At 44.1% G+C, this 20,681-nt stretch overlaps 1 protein-coding gene across 1 annotated transcript in view; it reads right to left on the minus strand.

The window, feature by feature from the left end:
* The window catches only part of BANK1 (B cell scaffold protein with ankyrin repeats 1), a 2,047,355-nt gene extending 2,027,289 nt beyond the window's left edge, over positions 1-20,066 (minus strand). The window contains exon 1 of the mRNA XM_069230214.1: positions 19,949-20,066. Within this exon, the coding sequence (XP_069086315.1) occupies positions 19,949-19,961 (13 nt within the window). The 5' untranslated portion in view covers positions 19,962-20,066. The remainder of the gene's footprint in view (positions 1-19,948) is intronic.
* Positions 20,067-20,681: the final 615 nt, after the last annotated feature.

Genomic DNA, 20,681 nt, shown 5'->3' on the forward strand with positions numbered 1-20,681 from the left:
GAGAGAGCGAGAGAGAGAGAGAGAGAAATTCATTAGTTATAGTTATAATTCTTTCAAGTAACTATAACTTGCATATATATATATATATATATAGAGAGAGAGAGAGCGAGAGAGAGAAAGAGAGAGAGAAATATATATACAGTATATTTCATTATTTCAGCTGTTATAGTTAGCTATTTCATTATTTCAAGTAACTATAACTTGTGCCCTAAGGTAACTATAACTCGCGCCCTTGATATGCACAGTTTACTGCAAAGGTTACAGTGATGTTATCAATGATGTCATAGAAGGTGTCTTGAGTGATGTAATATCCGGAGTGATTAGCAGTGCATGGCGAGGTGGCGAGTTATAGTTACCCTAGGGCACAAGTTATAGTCACTTACTATAACAGCTGTATTTCTATGGTTTTGTGTGTGAAATCGAAAACTAACTATAACATCCCTGTAACCTCTGTTTTTTTAGTAAATTTCTAAGGTTTTTATTTTCATTTCTTAACTATTATGTTCTTGTACCCATAGTTTTGTCAGGGAATTTCTAGGGTTTTTGAACTTTAAGGAAGATACCCATTGGAATGCATGGTGGGAGGAGGGGTTGGATGCGAGCCTGGCCTGGCATTGCGCTGGCTCCACCCAAGATTGTTCTCCTGCCCACTTCTCCTTGCAATCCATTGTCAAAGTCCAGGCACCTGCTCCCTCAATGCTGCCCTGTCTGGGTGTTTTTCTGCCACTGACATCCCGCCTGCCCTGAATAGCTAGCTTGCTGCCACATCAACCTAATTCCTACCCTCTGTTGTCTGAGTCCATGCACTGGCCCCCTCCCTCCGCCCTACATGGTCCGATGTGTTGCCACTTCCACCTCCCTCCTGCCCTTCGTGGACCTTTTGCTGCACTACCATCATGCTTGCCCTGTGTGGTGCAAATGTGCTGTTGCAATCCCTGAAACTTGCCCTGTAAGGTAAATGTAATGCCCCCGCCCAGTTCCCTCCGTCCTTCTGCTATCTGAATCCATGTCCCTACCTCATTCTTCCTGCCCTCTTTGATCCAATGAACCATACTTGCCAACACTTTGAACTTGGTAGAAGGAAGATTTTGGAAACAAAACCTCTATAACTGATTTTCTCCTTTGAATTACATTGAAAAAGAGGAGATTTTAGGCAGGAGGCAGATAGAATAAAGCTCTTTTGAGCTTAAAAACATTGGGAGTCTCATGCGTAAATCGGGCCTGTTGGCATGTATAGTTGTACTGCTACTGCCTCCTCCTTCTGCATCAATGATCTGTTATATAGTCACAGCCACTCTTGCCTTTCCTGCATGGTGGGTTTTGCTCTTCATGGCCTGTTGTGCTGGCACTGCCCATCTGGCCTGCCCAGCATAGTCAACTTGTTGTCTCTGCAACCTCCTCCCTTCCCTCAATTATCCAAGTCTGTGCCCCTGACCTCTGCCCCTCCACAGTATTTTAGTGAACAACTAGATTGCTAACATTCTATGTTTATTACAAACGTCTGGCACACAGGACATCTTCTTGATGTAATCAAAACTGTAATACATAATGCATTTCCTTCAGGAATTATTATAAAAATGAGAGGGTCTTATACCCATAGAAATTATGGTTAGTGCTGTAAAAAACTAAAATGAGAACATATTTTCTGAGTACTCAAATAGAGACAAGGCACTTTGAAATTATTTGCTATCTTTATGGTTTTTCAAGTTGATCACTTAATTATTTGGTAAACTTAGGGCAGAGGATGTGGTGTTATGCCCAGAGATGCAGACTTTGGAACTGGGGAATTGAGTTTCGACATCACTAGACAAACTGTGATTTTTGGAAAATCACTTAATCTCCCCATGCCCTAAACCAAAATGAATGTGTCCTTGTGTAATGTAACTGATGCTCATGTGAAGCACTCCAATTTCTTCAGGCCAAGGCTGTGCTACATAAAACTGCAAAACAATAGGGCCTGCTTCAGATGATGGCTGTAATGGTCCCGCCATTGAGTTTTCGACTGAAAACCCGTCCGTCGCTGTGATGGTCCGACTGCCGTATTTAGATGTTGGCAGTCCCATAGACGAAAGCCCGTATTTGAACCACTGCATCTTCCAAGAAACACTGCCTGTGTGGACGGTGGGAAAGGCAAAAGTGGCTGCCGGCATGACCCCGGCTACCTTTCCAACCGTGCAGATTTGTAGGTGCCTTATCACCACAAAAAAAGTGTCAATCTGACCTCCACTTCTGAGTTGGAGGATTAAGGGGCAGGGAGAAGGACTGAAAACTCACCGTTTTGGCCACATTCCATCTAAGTCTTCGACTGGACACAACTGGACAACTCCTGCTTTTACTGCTGCCACCGACCCATGGAGAAAACACTAATCCCCTGTGTTAGAAACTGGGTCTTTGGTTGGCAGCCAGGTTACACCCTGTCCAAGCAAAGACCCTCACTCTAGTCATGGTAAAGAAGAATCACCCTCAGTTAACCCCCGCTCTCCCCCTTGGTAGGTTGGCACAAGCAAGCAAGCTTAACTTCAGATGCAAGGTGTAAAGTATTTGTACCAACACACACTAACTCAGCGAAAACACTACAAAACGACACAACACAGGTTTAGAAAAATATATATTTTTCAAACAAAACGAGACCAAAATCACAAAAATCCATCATACACAAGTCAAGTTATGAATTTAAAAAGCAAAAGTGTCTTAAATCCTTTAGAAAACAGTGAGAATATTGTTAGCATACAAAAGTACCTGGGTAGCATCAAAATAAAGCTGCACAGCAGAGTGTGTGCCGAAAAAGGCCAGCAATGTGTCGATTTCTCACACGCAGGCGAGAGCGTGCGTCATTCCTTCTCTAGTCGGGTCAGCGTGCATTGTTTGTTGTCTCCCGCAAGAGAGAACTGCGTCGATCCGGACGGGCACCTCGGGCCTGGGCAGGCCTTGCGTAGATTTTCTGCGATCAGCGATGATGCGTCGAAATCTGGTTGCACGGTGTCAAGAAAAAGTGCTGCATGGGGGCTTGTGTCGTGAACAGCAGCCGCTGTGGGTGTTGCGCGTCGTTTCTCCAGCCACATTGCGTTGATCTCCCAGCTGCGATGTAGGTGGAGTGTTGATTTTAGCCGTGAGCCTGGTGGCGTGCCGTTTTTCAGCCGCGAAGCGGGTGGTGCATCAAACGTTACCTCCGCCCGGCGGTCTTAGTGTGGATTTCTGTCCTTTTCCACCACCTGCACCTTTCAAGGGCCCAAAGACAGGTTAGGGCACCACTTGGCAGGGAGGACTCTCAGCAGAAAGCCCAAGTGCTGGAAGAGAGAAGTCTTTGGTGTCCCTGAGACTTCAACAACAGGAGGCATGCTCATTTTCAAGCCTTTGGAGATTCTTCACCAGTGGGAAGTCACACAAAAGTCAGTCTTTGTCTTCTCTCAGGCAGTAGCAGCTACTGCAGTCCAACCCAGCAAAGCACAGTCACAGGCAAAGGGGCAGTACTCCTCCAGCTTCTCCAGCTCTTCCCCTTGGCAGAGGTTCCTCTTGGTTCCTGAAGTGATATAATTTATATAGGGGACACTTACACTTTAGCACTGGTCAGCAGTAGTAAAGTGTCCCGGAGCAAACAAAACAGCAAAAACAGAGTCCAGCAAACATAAACAACCTGGGAAGTAGAGGCAAAAAGTTAGGGGAGACCATGCCAATGATGCCAAGTCTAACACCCTATCGCTGGACTCAAAGGTAGAGATGCCTCATTGCCAGGGTACATTGGGTATGTACTGCACAGGAGGTCCGGGACCACTGCAGGCATATACATGTCAGTATTTTTTTTAAATCACTGTGACAGCATATGTCGGGGAGACAATTGTGTCACAAATGGCAGGGGACACACTGGAACAACACGCATTTTGCACACATATACAATTGTCATTGTGGTGTCATCATTCATTCCAAAATGAATGGTGGCACCACAATGACGGTACACTCACACTGGACAATGGTGTCAATGTGTGCACATTGCAAGGGGACCTGTACAGATAGGTTTGTGCTATCTGTTGTGTAAGTGATTCAGAACATGTATATGTATATGTGTGTGTTGACTGGCTGGTTGAGGTGGAGGTAGCGGGAGTGTGTGATGTGGTTGTGACTTTATGTGTGCCACTTGCATGTGGGACCAATGTTGTTGTATTTGTTGTGTTGCCATGTGGCACATTCAGGTGAGTGTTGTTGTTGTGTGGCGGACATTGTCATGATATGTGTATTTTTGCTTGTGTGTGAGTGTGTCTGGGTAGCTGAGTGTCTAGTATGTTGGTTGTTGTGGTTGTGTCATGTGTGGGTGCATTGTCAATGATGTGTGTATGTTGTGTCATGGAGTGTGTTTTTGGCTTGTACGGGCTACGTTGTGTTAGAATTGTAACGGGTGATGGTGTGTATGTGGCGTGCTGTGTAGTGTGTACTGCACAGGGCACATATGGCTGTGGTACAGTGTGTGTGTGTGTGTCACTTACCTCTATTCCATAGCTCATGCCATTGTACAAATTCCATTGGATCCCACCATTGTCTCCCTCCATCACCAATCCATCCCAGTCCTCTGCTTGGAGAGCTGTAATATCTAAATAAGGCGGGCAAGACACCGTCAACTTGATGGTCTTCTTGGGTCTGCCACTGATGCGACTTGGTGGTAACACCCCAAGATAAATCGGGCCCTATGGCCCTGATTTAGGAAAAATTATGCACAACTGCGCTGGAGCATTTGTGCGTGAAAAGAATTACCGCGGGCTAACGCCATTCCTTAGCGCCAGTGTAAACAAAAATTATGCTAACCATTGTGACATGCCATAGGAAAAATTATGCTAATGATGTAAAAGGGGGGTTAGAATGTTTTGCAGCATGGTTTATGGTTTTTTATGCTAAACATGTTAGTGCTGTATTTAACAGCATTAGTGTAAAAAAAAACGCGGCAGCAAGAAAAAAAAACTTAGACAAACTGGAGAATTTAGGACAGGAGAAACCCCAGAGAGATCCCATTCAGTCCAGTACCAGCCAGGAGGGACCAGCAAAGTCCCAGGAGAAGGAAAAGAGGAAGCAGAAGTGTCGCTTTAGTGAGGAAGAGAATGACATCTCAGTTAGAGAGGTGACGGAGCACCAACAACAGCTCTTCATCACCTCCAAATTGCCAATAGGTAGGAGAGAGGCAATATGGCGGGCAATAGTAGGTAAAGTCAACAGTGTGGTAGAGGTAAAGAGGACTGTCACTGATTGTAAGAAGCGCTGGCACGATTGCAAGCACAGAACTAAGGAGAAACTGTCCAGGAACCAAAAGGCAGCACTGCAGATTGGAGGTAGAAGTCCTAGGAGGACCTGGGTGAGCTGGAGGAGATGTGGCAGCAGTCACCCTGGAGGAACTGGTCACTGGAATTGCAGGACAGCACAGACTACCAAGAACTACCACAAATACATGGTAGGTTGGGGGGGGCTATCTGAAATCTGACATTTACAAATGGCAGAAGGGGGAGGCACACAGCAAACACTGAATGCAGTCAAAAGGGTTGCATCAGGACATATAGGGCCAGAATCGAAAGGCCCCAATACCACTGGAGCCTCACTTTTAGTGACACTCTGGTGGTGCTATGCACTTTGATATATACATAACGTGGTGTTAAGCCACTTACTGTGGCTTGACACCACTTTGTAAATATGGCCCCTACACACACAGCACTTTGCCTGCAAGGGGGTGCAATCAGTGTGGCAGTGGCTGTACCACAACAACATCTATTGCATATTGTTGTTGCTCCAGATCCAAGACTACATGTTAACCTGAGGCTGTGACTAAATTCAACACCACCCCAGGGGTGGTGTTACAATGGTGCAACAAGGCGAAATGCTTTCCTTCCTCCTCATGTCATTGCCCTTCTTATGTGTGCTGCATCCTGCAGCACACAGAGAAATGCCAAATTGCCACAATAGATTGTTTATGTGCAGGAAGGGACACCCTCCTGCATATAAACAATCTATCTCCTCAACACAGGCATCCTTGCACCATAGTGCAAGGATGCCTTCGTTGGTGCAGGGAGCTTAAATAAGCGTAAGGGAAAACCCAGAGGTGCGCTGTATTCCTGTAAATACGGCGCACCCCTGTGTTTTAAAAGTGTCTCAGCGTGGTGCAGATATTTTTGCCGCTGCACTGAGCTGTGCCACTTCAGAAAAAATTAGGGCCTCAGTGTGCAACATGTCCTACGCTACTCACACAGGGTGGCCCAACAACAACTCTCACACACCTCCATGCACCATTCGGAAAAGGTCACAAAACTGAACAAATACAACATATGGGGCATGTCTGTGATCATCATTTGTGCTGCTGTACAAGTAGCTTCCATTTTATCATGTTACAAGGCTGCCTGTGTTGTGGGAAAGGTTGGCATTGTGCATAAAGGGACAACTTCATGCGTAAGAACAGGCACAAGTTGCATCAATGTTGCAGCACGGGCCCAATGTCACTGGCCTGTAATGCAACAGTACCTTCATATAAATAGTTGCCAATGTGGATCCAAGCTGCACCTTCCCCTCGTGCCACTTTAACAAAGTCTCAAAATGCATGCATTGACCCACATTGTACATCCTTACACCAACATATGCTTGTGGCAGATTTGCTGTATGCAAAAGAAATGTCCCTAAAGTAGGGAGGGACAAACTAATGGGGCTGACAATCCATAAAGCTTGCACTGTGCCTCCAATTAGCTCATTTTTTTTCCTAGTTTTAATGCGAGCTCAGAGATGGAACTAAAGGGAAGCCCATCATTGGTCACAATGGGCCCTATGTCCAGTCCACGGTTAGCATTAGATTCTCTTGCACTAACCATGAATGGTACATTATGTTCATCATGATGTTACCAACATTTGGCGCATAGCCAGTGCCGTGGTGTGCAGTATATCATATACGGCACACACATGGTGGCAGATAGGGGGAGCTAAGGACCGCAAGAGAAGTGCTGCAGCACTGGGTCCAGTGCCTGTTTACCTGTATCTGCCCCTATCTATGCACAAACTTGATACACCTCCTAACTACCAGGTATACAATCACAATGCACATTTCATACACATGTGATGTAATCATGCTTTGCCTACAACTATCATGATGGCTAAAACCTATTGTTTCATCTGCACAAATCTTAATTGCTACAATACATGGTCTTGTCCCATATCCTTCTGGAGAAGAGCACAAATCTCAATGTTTACTCAACTGACTGATGTATTACTCAACAGAGCTTCTTGTACATCCGGAGCCTTAATTTATTATTGAAGAGCAGGGAAGCACTGGGGGTGCAAGTATCTCCTTGCGAAACGCCCTTGGAGGGCTATACCCAGGTCCATATATTGTACCATGTCCTAACTACATTTGTGCAACATGTGGCACACAGTGCTAGAACGGTTGCTGTGAAACATGTTCGCTACATCTATGCATTGTAGAGAGCCAGCACCTCTGACACATATTGTGACTGACATCAGTGTGTTTGTGGCCATACAAAACATTTCCTGAGACCCACTAATCCATTGCAGCACTCGTCGGCACATGTGCCACATTCTATAAGTTCAACATCCTCAGCATACCATCAGACATGAGTTCGATACCCAAGGTTAGATGATGGTGTTGAAATTGACACACATGCCATTTGTACATGGCTTAATACACATCAAATCCTCTCAGACACAACACTGTATGTACACATGTGATATATACGGTGACACTTACTGGCTGCATTGGGGTCTTCAAAAGTGGAAACCTCTCCTATATTGTAGTTTTAGGAATGACACAGTGCTATCTACAACATGTCAGTCACACAGACATAAGTAGCACCCAGTAACATATATGAATCAACCATACATATATGTCTCTGATTCATACATCACATTTACGGGGGACAGGACATTGTTAATTGTGCAAAGCTCAGGGGCACATAATAGGTAAGTGTTGCAGCACCCCGTGTAGTGCCACTTTCCTTATGCCCCTTAGCACCCCCTACTGCCGCCGTGTGCATTGTATCTTAGATACAGCACACACATGGTGGTGTTGGGGGGGTACTAAGGGGTGCAAGGAAAGTGGTGCTGCACTGGGTACAGTGACACTTTCCTTACACCTGCTGCTTGATGGCCTCACCTTTCTCATGAAGTTCTGTTATTTTCCTTATGTCCTACTGTCATGCACATGCAAAGGAGTATGTAGCAATGTAATGTTACTTACCAACAGGCCCTCTAATCCGAACCACCAGGTGATCCAGGAGATCGCCTTCCCTGGCAATGAGGTCTGCCTACCAGACCTTGATCTGGTGGTCTGTGTGGTCCACTTCGAACATTCTGCGCAGCTGGAACATGATCTTTCCCGAGTGCAGCTTCCTGGCCTTGGTAGGGTAGCCCATGATCACACGGCAACCCATCTCAACATGTTGGGGAGGTAGTGGCACACTGACCAAATGAACCTCCCCAGTTCATATGGACTCCTGCGCTGGGCCCCTCCATTGCCAGACATCCTGCTGTCTCCCTCCACAGCAACCAATGACCCGAAAAAATATAAAATAAGCCCACTTAACCCTAAATACACCAACAAACTACACTGCCCCAAGAACCAACAATACTAATACAATGACAGGACAATTACACTACACAAAACTCAAAAACACAACAAAAAGGACTGAACAGCTACAGGACAAGCATAAACCTCTCACCAACCACCACTCCTCAGCCATAACCACTTCCACACAACTTCTCTCAACCACAGACACAATAGACTGTAAAGTAAAAGTGAAAGTAAATTCACTTTATCATATGTGCAGCAAGGACGTCCTGTTACATCACTTCCTGTGTATACCTTATGTTTCCTGATATGCGTCATTTTTTTGATGTGTGACACCATGCATGGATTTTTACTGTGAAGGCTGACAAGGCCTGTTGACTTGCAATTGACACGCAGATGCCAGTCATCATTTTTGGAAATTGCGATGTTTGTAGGACAATGGTATGTTTCAATTTTTTTGATGCATACCAGGCATGCGTAGATTTTTGAGGGAAGGCTGAGAAAGGAAGACAGTTCAGACACACATGGTGCCATGCATCATTTTAGTTATTTGCACTCCATGGAGATGTACCATATGCGTTAAACTTTTTGACGCATAACGTCCATTTGTGGATTTAGGTGAAAAGACTGACAGTACACCCACATTCACATTTCTTGTTACAGGGGCTATGCATCTATGTATTAGTATGGTACGGCTATATTTGTATGCATGTGCATTTTATTGTGTACCTGTAACGTAGGAATGTGTAACCATATGTACATATGTGTGTATGATGCACGTGAGGACTGATACAGTTTGCAAATGTGCCTGTGTATGAAGATTCTTAGCTACGTACATGTTTACCAATGTGTACTTAGTGTACCAAAGGGAATGCTACTCATGTTGTGGGACTACCACATTGTCTAGGTAGAATTCCGACTGTACGTTCCTATACCCATCATAAGATGGGAAGGCCCATGTGCAATACATGTTCTGGCATATCATACCCTTAACAAACCTTTTGCAAAGGATGCTGTTGACTAAGGCCGACATAAGATCCTGTCAGCCATTTCAGTGTGAGTGCACATATATGTGCACTCAGGTGTGTTGGAAGGAGCAGAGTTAATGATGCAGAGCAACACATGTAACACATGTAACAAATGGTTCTCCATGCATGCAAAACGTTGGAGATGATGTGCTGACACGTGTGATTGTACCTTTTTATGTGACATGTATTTTGTGTGATAATATATGTACTGCAAGATACAGTGGTGTGTTTAGGGATTGGACACATACCAAATCTCGAATGCAGCTATCTTATATGTAGGCCATTGTTCCAAAGCTTTGTACTCGTATCTGTGTAACACATGCTACACATTGGGGGGTCATTTGTACTGGTCATGATCATTTGTAAGTAATCATGTGACACGTACACATTTAATGGTGTTAATTGTACACATTTGTCCATCTTCAAATTGACAGCAACAAGCCTGGTCCACCTAGCTGGGACATGTATAGATACATTTAGGTGTGTTGTGCTAACATAAATTTTCTAAGTTTAATTACTCAAACATATATGTTATTGTCGGATTGATGCAATTGAATGCAATCTGTACAGCAGGGGTGCTCTAATGCAGTGATGGCACCCTAGTCATCAATTTGTAATTGGAATGGCCATACAGAGCCATTGTTGCAGGTATGAATACCGGTTGACTGTGGTCACCTCAGCTCAGTTCACTGTGCGCAATCAGCAGGCCCCTGACTGTGTCAAGGATCAATGAAGCCTAATCAGGATTTTGAGGGGGTGTTGGTTGGTGATCTCACATCCTCATGATGGATCATCTGCCCTGCAATGCACAGTCCCCTACAGACATACATCTGCACATTTGTAATCCCATGGCCAAGTATATATAGTTGCCTTTGAGAGACTTGATGTCAGGCGTGTCCTGTCATATACTGGGGAATGTCAGCTTGCTTGTGCAGTACATGTCTCTTCAGTTCCCATTGTTTCACATAATTTGCCAATAATCGGTGTGGTTATTCCTTGGATGCTTGGTTAGGTCATTGATAATTGTTTTTAACTGTCTTGTCTGTAGACCTAGGGTACAGATACTGTCCTCCTTGGGCTTCCTTTCTTTGTGGATCACCACTGTGGAAGCCTGGAACTGATCTAACTGCTTCAGATGTAAGGCAAGCTAAGTGGCTGTCAACTTATATGCTTCCATTGTTACCTCATAGGAACCTGATACTTTGACGGGTTTCACATCCCTGATGCCTCTTACAACTTCCTCCAAGGAAAGTGTGTCTTCTAAGGCTTCTTTATCCTCTGTAGTGAGGCTTGGGTGGGGCATGTCACCCAGGAGCTTGCCTGCTTTGTTTTATGTGGCAAAATACCTTGCATAATCGATTTTCCCACAGTAGTGGCCAGACATTTAGGATATGGTTTGTCCACTACTAGCAAGTTCCCCTGACTCCTTCTGGATCCCAGGTACCCATTTATCCTCTGCCTCATACCTGTCCAGCCAGGCCAATATTTTTCTTGTTGTGTCTTCCATTACATTAATGCTGTACTGCCTTATGGTGCATATTTGAAGCTTCCTTGGCCACGTCTCAGTATTGATTTTTCTTCATGGCAAGGATGTGGGCTTCCTGTGATCCCTCCTTATGAGGTATGCCGGCCTCAAGGGACAAAACTCAAGAGACTTCAATTTGTCCCTTTTAAGTTGGTTCCCTTGCGCCATCATGGCGAGACACCCCCCCTTGACTACTGTCTCATAGGCCACCCACAACGTGAGTGGAGATTCAACTGATGTGCTGTTTTCCTGAAAATGCTTGTCTTTTGCGTCTAACATCCATTCTAAACTTTTTGACTCTTTAAAGTACCAAGGCCTCAATATGATGCGGGTAGTGTTTGTCTTCTCGACCCCACCATACATCAGCCACAGGGGAGAGAAGTCAGAAATACTCTGGTTAAGTTAGTGGCCTCATTGACTTTTAACAGCTGGTGAGTCAGCATGAGAAACTAATCAATTCAGGAAAGACTATCATGCACTCCCAAGTAAAAGGATGAAGTGCTGGCTTCCTGGGTTAAGGGTACACCATACATATGGCAGTCCCTGGGCAGTGAGGAAGTCTGCTAATGGTCATCTTACTGAGTCTAAGGGCCTGGGGGGATATCGGTGTATGCCATTACTCAGCATTGCATTGAGGTCCCCTGACATGATCACTTCCCCATCTGGAGGACTGTGTAGCAGTGAGGTCAGTAGTAGTAGGACAGAGTTGTGAGGTCATGTTGTGATATCAACTGAAGGTATGTTTAAGATGCCCCCCCAGATCCCAAAGAACACCACAGAGAGACCCAGCAGACCGGGCCATATTTGCCAAATAACCAGGGGCAGTGTTCTCCTCACAAACATTCCTACTCCTCTAGAGGAGGTGATATGGCCCAAATTAGCAGCCTTATTGTTTCCCAGATGGTGAAGGGCATTACACCTATGGCCTAGGAGGTGTAACTCTTGTAGAAGAACCATCTCAGGGGAATCTGGTATGATGAACTGGGGCAGCACTCCCCATTTGACTTTGTCGGGTAGGCCATTTACATTCCAGGATACTATCCTTAGGGTTAACATAGTAACTTTGGACATCCCACTGTATGGTTAAAGGACCACACACCGCGGGCCCTAAGCTGTTTGGGGTTCAGACTGTGAGACTGATTACCATATGTGCCTCAGCTGTGTTGACTAGCCCTATATATTTTGCTTGAACATCACCTACAGCAACTATCCAATTAACCCTCTGCAATCATCACTCCACCCTCCCTGCAACACTGTGCTCCATATTCCTAACTGCCCACCACCCCAACTGCGTATAGCAGCTGTTGCCCCAAACAAACATACTGCTAACTAGTATGCAGCACTACCACCTTCTGGCCCCCACCCAGTCCCTTGCTGGACTGTCTTTACCATGTTGGTGTCTCATATCCTCTGTCTTAATCTTGCTCCCAATTTTCAATTTAGGATAATCGCAGCCTGCTCCCAGCCCACCCACAAGACACTTTGGGTGCATATCCAGTGCCACATTTATGATCCTACAAGCTTCTCTTGACTCCCCCTGGGTCCCAAGATCCGTTTGGATGATCTGGACGATGCCCCATGCTAGGCGCTATATGTTTTGACCCGCACCTCCACTTCAAGTGTTTCACTACACTCCTTTACCATGTTGCTACCACGGCACCTCTTAGGGTGGTTGCAGTGTCTTGACCCTCCCGCCAGCTGATATTCAATCCAACCAATCATGACCAGCTTCTGGGCTTGCTAAAAAGTGAGTTTTGCATGCTGTGACTAATGAAAGCTGTGCCGGAAAAATCATTCTTTACTTGTAATCTCGTTCCCTCAGAGCCTTCTTTACCTAGAGGACACTGGGAGCCAGCCTCTGGACCCAAAGACAGAAATTGTGGACAAAGGTAACCAAAGCTTTACCTATATGCAATGGAGGGGCACAGCGAGCTGCTTGATGACTCACGTCCCGGTATGGACGTTTATGAGTCTTGCTATGATGGGCCATGGGTGTACTTATGGCTTTCATGGTGACCTGGGATTCGGTGGGCTCCCTCCACCTAAATTATTTTTGGGAGTCCATGTGTTTGCATCTGTTTCAGGATGAGATCATCCAGAAACAGGTTCATGGCTAAACCCTTGGTATTTTGAGGTACTACTAGTATCCATAGATCATTTCAGCAGAACAAGCCCTCCAAGTCTTCCAACTTCTCTCACAACTTTTCTATTGAGGCTTCACATCATTTTTCATACATGGCCACATGCTCACATTTGCTTTCCACAACCTATGTAACATTACCAAGGAGTGTATCTTGGTACTGTGATTACTCATGTCAGCTATGAGTAGAGGGAATGACACAATCAAGCTTTCTATGTCATTCTTCACACATACAATTTGGCAAGGGTCTGTGACTTGTTAGTACTTTGCTTGACTAACATGCACATTCCGAGTTGATTGGGTGCAATACATCTAGACATTTTTCTGTCTTCCTCCCTGTATGTCACTCTCTTGCTAATACATGTGAGTGGCACTGAGAAGTCTGTTCGCACGTGTAATGTTGTCATTCAGGCTTAGCTAGGTTACCTAGCAGACAGAAACCTGTCATTGTAGGTACTTGCTAGCCTTTTCCTACCTAGCCCATACATTTGTACTGCAGTCTTCACGTATATTTCTTGGATTGCTACAAACACATCAGACCAACACACGTGTGATATGTGTGTGACAAAGTAAATTGTATTAGCTAGAGACAATGCCTACATCCCACCAACAAATTCATGTGGTAGTGAATTATTTAGGAGATGTTTATTCTTCCTGACTATGGGGCAGATTAAAGTAAAGGGGCACAGAAGCCAGTGGCGGGCCACTTTTCTTTCCACCCTTAGCATCCCTCTACCACAACCATGTGTGCGCTGCATTTTACAGACTCCATACCATGGGACAAGGTAGGGGGCAATAAGATATGAGGTGTTTGATGCAATTGATGTACTGTTCAGGCTCTGAGATAAGATTTAGGCCCTTACCATGAATAGTAATCAAGGTCCCATTGGTACTAATGGTATGCCCCCTTTAAACAGCTGCTCTGAGTAGGTGTCAAAAGTAGCAGCAATATATGGCACAGTTGTTTTTGTTAGATTCCACTGTACCATTTTGGCTTCCCCCTACCTTCTGTACACCCCTCTTGCATACATAATGCCTGTCATAGGCATTTTGTGGCGCAAGGTGTTTCAAAGTGGCACAATGCCTGACTTGCGCCACTATGAGTTTCTGCTGCTTAGATATTTGCATCATTGGGCCACATTAGCGTTAGATGTTTTACATTAATGTTACACTCATTTCCTCATTTAGGGCCAGATGTAGGAAACTAGCAAATTGCGACTTGCGAGTCCGTGCGACTCGCAAATTGCAAGTCGCAATTTGCTATGCAGAAAGGTGTCTCAGACACCTTCTGCGAGTTGCTATGAGGTCGCAAAGACCCACCTCATTAATATTAATGAGGTGGGTCGCAATTTGCGCCCCCATAGCGACTCTGAGCACTCACAGGGCTGGAGGCCTGCTGGGAAGCTGCACCTCATGCTGGGAATAGCAGACCTCCATGTCCGTGACTGCTTTTAAATAAAGCAGTTTTTTTTTCCAAGTGTAGCCCGTTTTCCTTAAAGGAAAACGAGCTGCACTTAGAAAAAAAACCGAAACCTTTAGTTTTGGATTTTTTCAGGGCAGGCAGTGGTCCCTTGGACCACTGCCTGCCCTGAAAAAATAATTTTGGGTCCAGTCACAAAGGGGAAGGGGTCCCATGGGGACCCCTTCCGGTTTGCGAGTGGGTTACCATCCACTTCAAGTGGATGGTAACTGCAACTCCATTTGCGACCGCGTACGCGGTCGTAAATGGAATTCCATACCACTGCGACTCGCAAATAGGAAGGGAACACCCCTTCCTATTTGCGACTCGGAAATGCATTTTGCGAGTCTGTTCCGACTCGCAAAATGCATTTCAGCATAGCAAACACGCATTTGCGAGTCGCAAACGGCGATTTTCGCCGTTTGCGAGTCACAAACAGTTTGCTACATCTGGCCCTTAGTGCAGTAACGGTTCCATCAAGATGGCGTTAAGATGTGCCATACTTTTGACATGAATTCAGAATGTTAGCACTCCAGTTGCTCATTATAACACTGTAATAAATCTGTTTATCATCAGGGAGTTAACCTTCAGTCTGCTGCTGGTTTTGAAAGTGCACGTTTCAATCTGCATGTCAGAATGTTTTAATGAAATAGAAGAAGATATTTGAGAACTCACTTAAAATGTGTCCTAATTACTCTTTTTACAGCTCTAACCATAATGTCTATGACAAAATAAACCCCTTCATTTTGTTCCATTCTAAATAAAATATTTTATTTTTTACCAGTTTGATTCAATCAAGATAGCTAGAGGTGTGCTACACGTTTGTCATAAGTAAGACTGTTAGCGCTCTATTTGTTCTGCAGCAGCTGCAGTAGAGCACAAGCGATTTTTGTATTGAGAATATCAGATGTCATTCTCATATGACTGAGAAAGATAGTGTGAATTTGCAGAAAATATGCTCTCATTTTAGCTTCTGGAGCACCTTCAATAACCTGTATGGGAAATTCATGAGAACAGTTTTCTCTTAAACATGATTCATGAAATCAAGCAGAAGGCTTTTTCAAAGGTTAAAATCAACTTAGAACACACCACAAATACTAAAACAAATGACACATTGTAACTAAAATCTCACCCTTTATACGTTCTCCTTTTTGTGACTCTCAAATCTGCCATTCACTACAATGCATTTCAATGGGGTGTACATTGGTCCAAAGATGGCTGCTATCACTTCCTGGTTGAAGTGCTGACAGCAAATCCGATCTCACCATGAGATCTGTACCCTTTAGTTTCTATCACAAATCAGTTGAGAAAGTACAACACAATTTCAAAATTCCAAGGTAATACAATTTAATCAAAAGAAATATGGCCCATAGTTATGGTTTGGGTGGCTAAGGGGATTTTTAGGGTTCCAAGTGGATAGTAAACAGAGGGTTAGTATTTTTTAGGATTCTGGGTGGATAGGTAGCAATTTTGAGGGATAAGAGATTTTAAGGGTTCAGATGGGTAGTAATTTGAATGGCTAACGGGCTTAGTGCAGGTTGTAATTAGGAGGGTAAAGAGTTTGTGGGTTCATATATATATATATATATATATATATATACATATATATATATATATATATATGTATATATATAGATAGATAGATAGATAGATAGATAGATAGATAGATAGATAGATAATCACCCTGAAACTTTCCATGTATGACACGATCCTTGGACACACTTTTTTGGGACAATTTCATGAAGAATCATTAAATGGCACTAAGGTTACCTAACTATACCTAACTATACCTACTTACTGGCGACCGCCAGTAGATAATATGTATATATATATGTATTTATATATGTATCATATATGTATATACACACATATATATATATATATATATATATATATATATATATATATATATATATATATATAATTTAATATATACATTAAGTTAGTTATAGTTAGATATGGTGATAAGATATTAGCTTATGTTAAAAAAAAACTGGAACTTCATTGAAAAAACTAAGGTTAAAGTGATGTTATAGTTGGGTGTTGAAATAAGGCAAAATCTAACTTTTAAAATAAAAAACACTGAAATTCACAATTATAATTTACTGAGTTAACTGTAGCTTGGACCCATGCCGTGCATTGCTTATGATGACATGTTAAATGACATCACTCAAGACAATCCTCATGAAATCTCACATGTTTCTGGTAGACTCGTTCTCCTCACACCAGTCTCCGGCTTGATTTATCTATGCAAGGAATGTCCATTCCTACAATTGTTAAGCAAGATCCTGGCTAGGATATTTCACAATATGATTAATTTGCCATAATTTGAACAGAATTATGTTCATTTTGCATGGGAAAACTCACAAATTTTGCACAACCTTAAACTGCCTGCATCTCAGTCCCACATCCTGATGTCGGTGTTCTAATTCCCCGGTGGGATTAGTAACCTAACACTCTGTTAGCATTGTCTTATACTACAATTTTCTCCCTGAAAACTCTGTATTATCTATCTTCTTGTTTTCACTACCGTACTTTCAACTATTTGACTCAAGTGTTAGAAATTGGGCTCCTGGTTGACTGAGCTATGAGCCCTGGTTAAGCAGTAACCACAATCCTAGTCAAAGTAAGGCAAGGCACAAGCAATACCAAATTAAACTGTGCTCACCCTCTGGTGATGTAGAACAGAGCAGTCAGCCTTAACTTAGATAGTATTTGTGTAACACTTCAAACAGTAACACAGTGAAAACACCATGCAAAAAAGACTCTGAGTTAGAAAGGTAGGGTGAAATAAAATAAATAAAACAAGACCAAAATGACAAAAATCCAATCAGTAGCACCAAAGGTATGAATTTTTAAAGAATAAACTGTAGAATAGCATCTGGAAACAGAAAGCGCCAACCGCGGCTATCTGGTTTTGCTAGACAGGGTCAAAAGTTCAAGCTGACCACAATGGAGTGTGGGTTGGATACAGGCCCAGCTTAATCCCACAGAATTTTTACCTTCTCAAGATTTATGCCAAGAGTCCCATTCGCAGGGAAGAAGTTTGCCGGGAGCAAGGAAGGCATCACTGGCGATAGTCGGCGGTGTGATAAGAGCCAGCCAGGCACCGCAGAAGGAAGGGCTGGAGCCTCGCGGTTATGAGTGGTGATACTTTCTGTGTGAAAGGTCGGACTTGAGGCTGCTGGTGCTGGATTTCTAGACGAGCAACGAGGTTCTGGAGTGAACAGGCCCAGTCACATTCGCAAAGAGGTCAAAAGCTGACTTAAAGAGCCTGAAAAACACTTCCAAGGGCTCAGGATCTGAGAGGCTCCTCTTGGGGATGAGGAGCTCATTGCAGATGGGTCTAGGAGGTGTAGGGAGCCTGTTATGTCTATGAGGCTCAGATCAGGGTGCCAGTAGACTAGCCCTTTGAGTCACACTGGGGTCAATATGGATCCTAAGTCCAGTTCTTCCTCTTCAGACAAGAGGGCAGCAGGCAGCAGGTCAACACGCAAAGGCAGCAGTTCCTTCAGAGTGGCAGTCCAACAGAGCCCTATCAGCAGCACACCAGTCCATGTTCCTGGCAGAGTATCCACGGGTCCAGAAGTGTACTAAAGTGGTGGTGTCATAGGTCCAGTACTTATACCCATTTGGGCCCTTGAAGCGGGGGGGACTTTAAAAACAGGCCTTTGAAGTGTACAGAGGTTCCTGTCCTTCATGTCCTGGCTCCAGACTCACTACACGGGGTTATGCAGCCAGTTGTGTGGGGACAGAACACAGTCTAATGACGTGTAAGTGAGGCTGTGCCCAGCAACTCCATCCCATCCTCCCAGGATGGCCCATCAAGACATAGCCAAGCTCCCACTGAGTGTTGTTGTTTAGGTGAAATGCACAAAGCTCAGCTGTCACCCACCTCAGACATGATCAGAGACAGGCAGCAGGCACCAAATGGCTAAAGTAAGAAAATGTCAACTTTTTAAAAGTGGCATTTTCGGAATTGCAATTTAAAACCTGACTTCCCCATAAATTATGATTTCAAATTGTGATTCCAGAGACACACAACTTGAAAAGTTTATATCTTACAGATTGTGAATTACACTTACAAAATGTAATAAGGTAATCGCAATGTTATCCTATGGGAGAGGTAAGCCTTGTAGTAATGTAAAACAACTTTGGGAGTTTTTTACTACCAGTACATATACAACTAAAAAGTACATGGCCTGCCTTTTAGTACATTGCACTCTGCCCTCTGGGTTGCCAGGGCCTACCATAGGTGTGAAATATAGGTATAAAAATGGAAGGTTTGGGCCTTGCAAAAGGGTTATTTGGCCAAGTCGACGTGGCAGTGTAAAGCTGCACATACATGCTCTGCAACGGCAGGTCTGAGACATGGCTAAAGAGCTCAGAGCCCAAATACCAGCAAAAACAAGACCACCCTAAGGCTGTCAAGTCTAATCGGGCATTTATCTCAAAAGTATGTCTCTAAAATGAAAATGCCAACACGTACATGCCTGTGCCGTTGAAGGCTTTGCGTGACTGATTTGCTTCTGTTTTTGACCTCAATATTTCACGCCCCTATATCCTTATTACACATGTTTGTGTCCACCCAAGAGGTGATTTTGATACTGCTTTTCCGCTAGGGCTTATATGTACATCTGCTAATTCATATTGGGTAATTATTTAGTACCCTGCTTCCTCCCACTGTCAGATGCTACTGTTGTTACTGTATCCTTGCATTCTGCTGACCTGATATTATTTCTGACTGTAGCGCTCTCCGAAGCCTAGCTGAGTGGAATCACAGCTAAACCTGACGATGTGTAAATCAATAATTTAATATATGCACCTTCATCTATTGAATACCGAAAGTAAGTGCAGCAAGCCAATTCCAATTATGTGCGTGTTTTGTTTCTCACTCTTTTATTTCAAATGTGTGCAGTCCCCCATGTGCTGTATTTGGCGCGCGAGGCAAATGAAAGACGCTAATTAGAAAGCCGAAATAAACGACCAAAAGAGAAAGCAGATTATGACCACCCATCAGATGCAAATCCGTTATTTGGAAAGGACGAGAAAGAGTGGTAAAACAGTTCAACTTTTTAATGAAGCTGCATGAGAGAGTTAACAAGACTTCTCTTTTCTCGTCAGCGCCTGCAGCGAGGAACAGCGCGCTCGCGCGCGCGGGGTGCCAGCCAGGGTTTTCACTCTGAGCCAAGCAGTCTTCAACACGACTTTAAAACAACAAATCGTATCAAGCTACACATGAGAATTAAATACATACCCGAGGCGGTCATGCTGTGGCGCACTGGGGTGGAGGTCTTCTTTAGTGCTAAGAAGTCTGCTTAGCGGATACTTCTTCCTCAAGCCCTGCAGGTCGCAGCAGTCACTGTGTTGCCTGATGTGAGCTAAATTTTCAGGAAGTACGGATCTTAGCTCACTTCTCTCTGGTGCTACGCCGAGGCTTTACTCGCTCATGCAGGTTTCCTGCTCTGTCAGAAAAAGTAAACGTGTTTTACTTTGTGCTTTGCATTTGCCTTCTATAAACCCCACGCTGCTGATTTAACACCTGTAAGCAACATTGTATCAACAATTTAAACTGACTAAACACGATCCTTTGTGTGTTTACCGGCAGTCGTGTAACAAAACCTTAGGGGTCTTTTGAGGGGGCCTCTACGCCCTCACTCCGACACCCTGTTCTCTCATTCGTGTGTTCTAGTACCTAAACTACTGCAACCATCAACATATCAACAGATGTTTCAGTGCTACGGTTAACTTCAAAGAGATCAAACTGTAGGGCATACCACATACTGATTTCTGGGCTTGAGTGGCTGACTCTGTGTCCTGGGACAGAAAGGACGACTGGACTGTCCTTTTATTCAATGAAGCATTTTCCCAGTGGGCTCTTGAAGGCCGCTTTTGAAATCCCGAAGCTGGTGCTTCTGTCACTTTTTACTGCTCCTCAACTTTAACTGCAGCAGTCCGCTTGGAGATACAGGGGACGTAGGTGGGGGAAG

Source organism: Pleurodeles waltl, chromosome 1_1 (genome assembly GCF_031143425.1).
Source record: "Pleurodeles waltl isolate 20211129_DDA chromosome 1_1, aPleWal1.hap1.20221129, whole genome shotgun sequence".
In the NCBI taxonomy this organism is placed as follows: domain Eukaryota; kingdom Metazoa; phylum Chordata; class Amphibia; order Caudata; family Salamandridae; genus Pleurodeles; species Pleurodeles waltl.